The sequence below is a fragment of the Nanorana parkeri genome, unplaced genomic scaffold (assembly GCF_000935625.1).
Source record: "Nanorana parkeri isolate BGI_ZX_2015 unplaced genomic scaffold, ASM93562v1 scaffold173, whole genome shotgun sequence".
In the NCBI taxonomy this organism is placed as follows: Eukaryota; Metazoa; Chordata; class Amphibia; order Anura; family Dicroglossidae; genus Nanorana; species Nanorana parkeri.
The window spans coordinates 268,984-276,162 of record NW_017306441.1 but is presented as its reverse complement, the minus strand read 5'-3'; the positions used below and the strand labels follow the sequence as shown (position 1 = coordinate 276,162).

The window sequence follows — 7,179 nt, the reverse complement described above, 5'->3', positions numbered from 1 at the left end:
AAGTGATTTGTGTTATCTATTAGAAAATAAAATGGCTAATAGAAGGTTTATTATGGAAAGGAGGCTTAGATGGAAGTTCGGGGGAGAGAAAAGAAGGATAAAAAAGTCAGTAGTAAACTTCAAAGGAGGAGTGGCCGAATTGAGGAGGAACCAGAAAAGAAGGAAACGGAGAGATGGTCAGCGTGAGAAAGGAAGGAGATGAGATGAGTGGAAAAGAGGAGGGATATGGGGAGTAGGCAAGAGGAAAGAGATGGAGTTAAGAGGAAAGATGAAGGTGATGGGACAGTTGGAGAGACGAAGGAGATGTAAAGGGGAAAAGAATAGATATGGCACAGTAGGAGAGAGGAAGGCGATAAGTGGGAAAGAGGGGGTATATGGGGAGTAGGCAAGAGGAAGGAGATGGAATTAAGAGAAAAGATGAAGGTGATGGGACAGTTGGAGAAACAAAGGAGATGTAAAGGGGAAAAGAATAGATATGGGACAGTAGGAGAGGAAGGAGATGGGATGAGCAAGGGAGAGAAAGAAGGTTAAGAGATTAAGTCAGTAAAAAAAAAAAAACGAGGCAATAGGGCAGTTGGAGACAGGTGGGTCAATAGAAGAGAGGAAAGAAATGGGTTATGAGAGATGAGGTCAGCAGGAAAAGGAGAGAGATGGGACAGCAGAGGAGGAGAAGGAGATGGGATTAGGAGGACGTGAGGCAGGAAATGGGTACTTAGAAATTAGGAACAGGGTTGGTAAAAAGAGGAGATGGAGCAGCAGGAGAAAGAAAGAGATGGATCAGTAGAAGTGGGAAAGTAGATTGGGCTAGGAGATATAAGGTCATCAGAAAAAAAGGAAAAGGGAGCAGTAGAATAAAGGAAGAAGATGAGGTTAGGTGGATAAATAACTTAAGAGAATCAGAACAGGAGGAGAAGAGAATCGAGAGAAAGAAAAGATGGTAAGTTAGAGAAAGAAAAAGAAGAAAGAGGTACTCAGAGATAAGAAGGATGAGAACCGAAGGAGAGAGGAATGTAAAGACGGTCACAAGGCGAGATGAAGAGGGAGGGTCGGCAGGGTCCAGGAGAAAAGAATAAGAGAAATGGAAAAGTGGAGTTGGGTGAAAGGGTCAGCAGGAAAGAGGATTAAGGGGTGGGGGCAGAAGAAGGGAGGAGAAAGACCAAACATGACAAAGGAAGAAGTAGGTAGTTAATTACAGAGGAAGTAGTTAAACGCTTTAAAAGGATGGAGGAGTGATGGTTATTAGCAGAGTAAACCTCTGAAACAGGTGGAGAGAGCAGCTATTTGATACAACCACTAGAATACAGAAGAAGAACCCAGAGAAAGGGTCAGTCTTACAAAGAATAGGTCAAATAAAGTGTTTCATAACAGAGTGCTTCCTTACAGGAGAGAGAAGTAGAAACAGCCATAGCGTGAGACATTAGACAATGCTAAAGATACAGGTATAGATTATGAAGAGGAGAGAGAGAAAGTGAGGGAGGGGATGAGTAGAATAAACACAGGAAAGAGCGGATGGGGAATGCTGGTCCTTGATGGAGCTTGGGTGACTGTGGGACTGTAGTCTACCTTACTAAGCAACACCTGGACAGTCACATGTTGCCTAAACTTTAGCAGTCTCAAAAGATGAGTTATAAGTTGCCAATACATCAGCAAAAAGACACAAAATCGCAGTCATTCCCTCAGACTATCTGTATCCCCCCCAGACTCATCTTACCCCCATAACCCCCAGAATCATCCTACTACCATTTACCCAAGCCCTACCTGTCCTATAGTCCCTTATCACCTTTCCAGCTGCTTAGCCCCAAATAACAACTTACCCCCATACCCCCCAGCAGCACCCTACTTTTTATACCTCTAGCACTACCCCAAACCACCTAACAACCCATACCCCAACACCAGTCTACCATAATACCTCTCTAGTAACATTCTACCCCCCTATTATTCCCCAGCCCTATATAACCCCCAGCATCATCCTACTACTATATACTTAAGCCCCACCTGTGCCTATAGTCCCATATCACTATTCCAATCCCTTATCCCCCCAAGTAACATTTACCCCTATACCCCCCAGCAGCCAAACCACCTAACAACAACCCATACTCCAACACCAGTTTACCATCATACCCCTCTAGTAACATTCTGCCCCCCTATTATCCCCAGCCCCATCTAACCCCCAGCACCATCCTACTACCATATACTTAAGCCCCACCTCTGCCCTATAGTCCCATATCACCATTCCAACCCCTTATCCCCCCCAAGTAACAACTTACTCTTATACTCCCAGCACCACCCTACTTCTCATACCTCTAGCACAACCCCTAACCACCTAACAACAACCCATACCCCAATACCAGTCTACCATCATACCCCTGTAGTAACATTCTACCCCCCTAATATCCCCCAGCCCCATATAACCTCCAGCACCATCCAAAAATTATGGGCAATATCCAAAAAATCTACACGTCTTGCTGTCCAAGCAGATTCTTTAGAAGCACATCCCCAGAACAACTCCTCCCCCATATCATCCAAAACAAACTCTCACCCATACCATTGAGCACCAGTCCACCCTAAAGTCCCCCAAGTGCCAATTTATCACCATACTCCCCAGCATCATCCTACCCCCATACCCCCAGTACCATTGCTACCCTCATAAGCTATATCAGCAGCATCCCATCTCCATACACCATCCCCCAGCACCATACCATCCCCATTTTACCCAGCCTCTATATCCCACCCCATTCTGTCCTAATTGCCCCTCAGCACCATTCTACATTCATATACGTTTAGCACCATATTGCCCTCAACATCTTTCCTTCTACCCACCCGGCCCCATCCTACCAGAGTTCCCCCTCAGCACAATCCTACCTCATTATCCCCTTTCCTAGCTCTTTCTTATCCTTGCATCAAATAAAGTTCACAAACTTTGCAATAGGCTCAATCATTTGTACCAGTGAATAATTTATACGCACTCTAGCCATGTTCTGTGATTGAACCACTTTCCAATAGTACATATTGTAAATGTCCAACTACAAAAAGGTTTAAACATTTTGTTTTCATACCTAGGGGACCAGCAAGCTAATGAATAACCTTGACGATTGTAGATTTATAAACAAAGCTTAAAAACAAAATACATATATAACAACAATAATAACTATGACCTAAAAATAAGTACAGTGTATAACAAAATAAGTTACATTGAAATACACACAATAATAATAATAATAATAATAATATCACATCTGAGTTTTCTTCTTCTAACAAAAAATTCTAAACATCACTGTCACTTGTTCAGGATGAAATATTTGTGTTGCTCATTTATTCCTCTGTTGTGTAGAATGAAAGTGTTTTGTTTTCTGTCATACTCAATAATAATATACAATAGGAAATCCAGGAGAGATTGTGTCCCTTTCAGCCCAGAAGAGAAGGATGGAGGGATTCCGCCTCCTCTGCTCTCCGGGTGAAGCGCTCATAGCGGCCAGGCACCGGGGAGTTGGGTTACCCTGCTGGAATGTAATGCTGGGGGAGGATGGAAATTGAATAAAGAGGCAATCCAGAGGGGTCACCGGTATCACATGAGATGGATGTGCCGAGAGATGGGAAAATTAGAGAAAAGGGGAGATGGAAAACTGAATTATACTGAGGACAGAGGTGAAGGGATTGCTGTAGAAGAGAGGACAGCGAGAACACATCAAATACTGATAATAAAAATAATGATAACAATGATATTATTATTATTATTAACATTCGTTTCCTTGCTGGCTTGGCTTTATTTTGTTATAATTATTTTCATTAGAGTGCAGAGCTAAGAAAGATATGCAAACTTTATTACTGTTTAAAAACTTGAATATAAGATTTAATTATAGAATTATGAGGCATATATACTGTGTATCCAGTGCTGTGTACTTAGTATATATATCAGGGGTTTGTATGTGGACTATATCCAGTGCTGTGTATATAGTATATATCAGGGATCTATACATATTATACTGTATATCCAATGCTATGTATATAGTATATATCAGGGATTTCTATGTAGAATATATCCAGTGCTGTGTATATAGTATATATCAGGGGTTTATATGTGGAATATATCCAGTGTACTTAGTATATATCAGGGGTTTATACGGTATTTACTGTACTATATCTATCCAGTGTCAAGTATATACCCTATATCCGAGGTGTGACCCTGCAGGCTAGTTGTCTAGGGCACAGAGATGATAGGGGGGGTCACTATTCTAGCAATGACTGTATTAGTAGCGGAATGCTCAAACTCTTCTGGGAATATAGCACGCAGTGGGAAATGGAAATATGGCAAAACCGCAATGTAGCCGGGTTGTATTGTCCGTGTATAGAAGGAGGGGGCAATTAAGAGCCCTGTGCCCGGCTTAGATAATAGAGATATCACCATATAACATTATTACAGCCAGAGTCTTCCAGTGATGTCATGTGAGGACTCCCATACACAGATCCTGGACTATATGAGAACATTTCAGGTTGAAAGACGAAATGAGATAATTCTGAGATAAGATCTATAAGAAGGTGGAATAGATGAACACCTGTGAATTTTGTTTGCAAGGGGTAAAAGTGGAGTTTCCTGTTAACATTGCTCCAATCGGCTTCCTTCCATTTGCAGGGTTCGCCTTTCCTGATTGGGCCTATAAGCCGGAGTCCAGCCCGGGTTCCAGACAGATCCAGCTCTGGCACTTCATTCTCGAGCTTCTTCAGAAAGAGGAGTACCACGATGTCATCGCCTGGCAAGGCGACTACGGAGAGTTTGTCATCAAGGACCCCGACGAGGTGGCGCGGCTGTGGGGCATCCGCAAGTGCAAGCCGCACATGAACTACGACAAGCTGAGCCGGGCGCTGAGGTACTAAAGGGAACATAAAATACCTTGCAACAGGCATTTTTGTCACATGATTCTATACTGTGCAACCTCCCCCTAACTCTCCAGTCTGTGGGGAGACATCATATAAGGTCTTTTTTTTTTTGTAATGGGGATTAAATAGCAATGTTATTACACCTTTTTACATTTTTATACTCTTTTCATAAATGTTTTTACTATGTGAATTCTGTCTTTGTTTTTCAAATAAACATGACAAAGGATTCCAAGAGCACGTTGGGTTAGCTAAAGAGACAGCACAGCAGTAGCTTCCTGCTTTGTGGTTGGCTTTGCCTGAATGAGAACATGAACAGAGCATCCCTATAAGGCAGGGGTGGGCAACTCTGGCCCTCAATCTGTGCTTTAATTACAAACCCCAACATGCCTCTGCCTCTGGGAGTCATCCCTGTAATTTTCAGTCTTACAATGCCTCATGGGACTTGTAGTCCCGCAACAGCTGGAGGGCCAGAGTTGCCCACCCCTGCTATAAGGGATGAGTCACAGCTCTAACTCCTTCATTTGCATGTGTAAATATCAACTTGAGCTATTGACCTCTGTAAACCGACTTTGTTTAAAAGCCAAACTTCAGGCAAACAGCTAAATATATATACGGGAGGTGCTTTACCTGCAAAAGGATTTGTATTCCTGTCCAATCAGCTCTCCCATATCACACAGCCCAGGCATGGCAGGAGACCTGATTTCCTCTGCTGCAGTTAAGTAACTGGTACAGGTCTTGTTCTGATCCAGCCTGTTGCTGAACAGTAAAAGAAGAAGCAGCAGACTGATGAGCTCATCTCTCTGTCACTCAGCTATCAGCATGCTCCATGGTAGCAGATGATCCCTGCATGATCAGAGAGATGAGCTCATCAGTCTGCTGCTTCTTCTTCTTTTACTGTTCAGCAACAGGCTGGATGCAGGCCTTGTGCTGCCTATCCCTGTCCCAGTTTGAGCTCTCCTGTACAGGGACTGCAAGAGGCTGATACCAAGCCACATTCAGATAGTTACACAGCTTGCTTTATTCTGACACACTGGTAATCCTGGGACAGGAAGTGATGTGAAATCTCCCCATTGGCCACACATACAGCACTAAAAACATCAGCAAGGTTCTAACCCTTCCCCACTCCATCCAATGCATAAGTGCCCAAAGAAAGACATTTGCATATTGCCCTATAGCAGGCAAGGCCGCACTGAGAAATGGCCCGTCGGATGGCGAGGGCCCGCGCGTGATAGGGTGCTGCGGGCAGTGTGTGTGTTCTTTTTTTTCTTCTATCCCCAGCGCTGTGACAGATGTGACCCAACGTTCCGCGGACGGTCTCGCTTTGTAAGTGACAGATCTAATGGGACTATCGCTGTAGCGGAGATATAAAGGCGTCAATATCTCGGCCAGCTTGTCCTGTCCTCAAAAAGCTGCCAGGCAACCCTGGGGAGAGATACAAGGAAAGATATTGACACGAGAAAGAAACCAAGAGAAGCAGATTAACACACAATTATGGATTGCCTTCTACTCACTTAAATAGAATTAATGCATCATTAACTGTCCACTTAGTCACTCTCAGCCTACTGTACCGGGGGATAGGAGAGCAAGAAGAGAAGGACTTAAAGGACACGTCCGCGTCTATACTACTTGACGAAAAATTGTGTAGACTGTAGAGCAGGGGTAGACAATACTTAGCACTCCAGCTGTTGTACAACTACAAGCCCCAGGAGGCATGGCAAGACTCTGACACCCACAGGCATGACTCCCAGAGGCAGATGCATGATGGAATTTGTCGTTTCCCTAAAGCTGGGGTACCGAGATTGTTCACCCCTGGCATAGAAGGAAGACTTTCAGAACCTGGACAGCTCCTAGATCAAAGCCTCTGTACTGAATGGATCTGTCCAATGCCGAGGTTGCCCACCCCTGCTGTGGAGAAATCCTCTTCCCCTCTTCCTGCAGTACTGTATAACCAAGGGTGGCAACACTTCCCTACACAGACCCTGTGCTATGTCTCTCTATGTCTATGTCTCTATGTCTCCCCTTAAAGTGTATTTCCACTTTTGCAGCCAGATTGGAATAACACCTAGTTTATATATGTTACAGGTTTCTCATTCATATGGCAGGACTTAATTCTTTTTAGGGTTGCTGCTTGCACAATACATGCTCTATTCTGAAAGGAAATATTTCCTCTATACTGAATTTCCCTCTAGAATGTAAGGTGGGAGGGTGGCAAAATCATAATAATAATGATAATAAAATAATAATAACAATTTAGTAATATAATTATATGTTATAGATGAAATAAAACATTAGAAAAAAAATTAA

The 7,179-nt window shown here is 43.3% G+C and overlaps 1 protein-coding gene across 1 annotated transcript in view; it reads left to right on the top strand.

Annotated features, from left to right (window-relative positions):
* The window catches only part of LOC108785667 (ETS translocation variant 3), a 22,689-nt gene that overhangs the window by 392 nt on the left and 15,118 nt on the right, over positions 1-7,179 (top strand). The window contains exon 2 of the mRNA XM_018554789.1: positions 4,631-4,865. Within this exon, the coding sequence (XP_018410291.1) occupies positions 4,631-4,865 (235 nt within the window). The remainder of the gene's footprint in view (positions 1-4,630; positions 4,866-7,179) is intronic.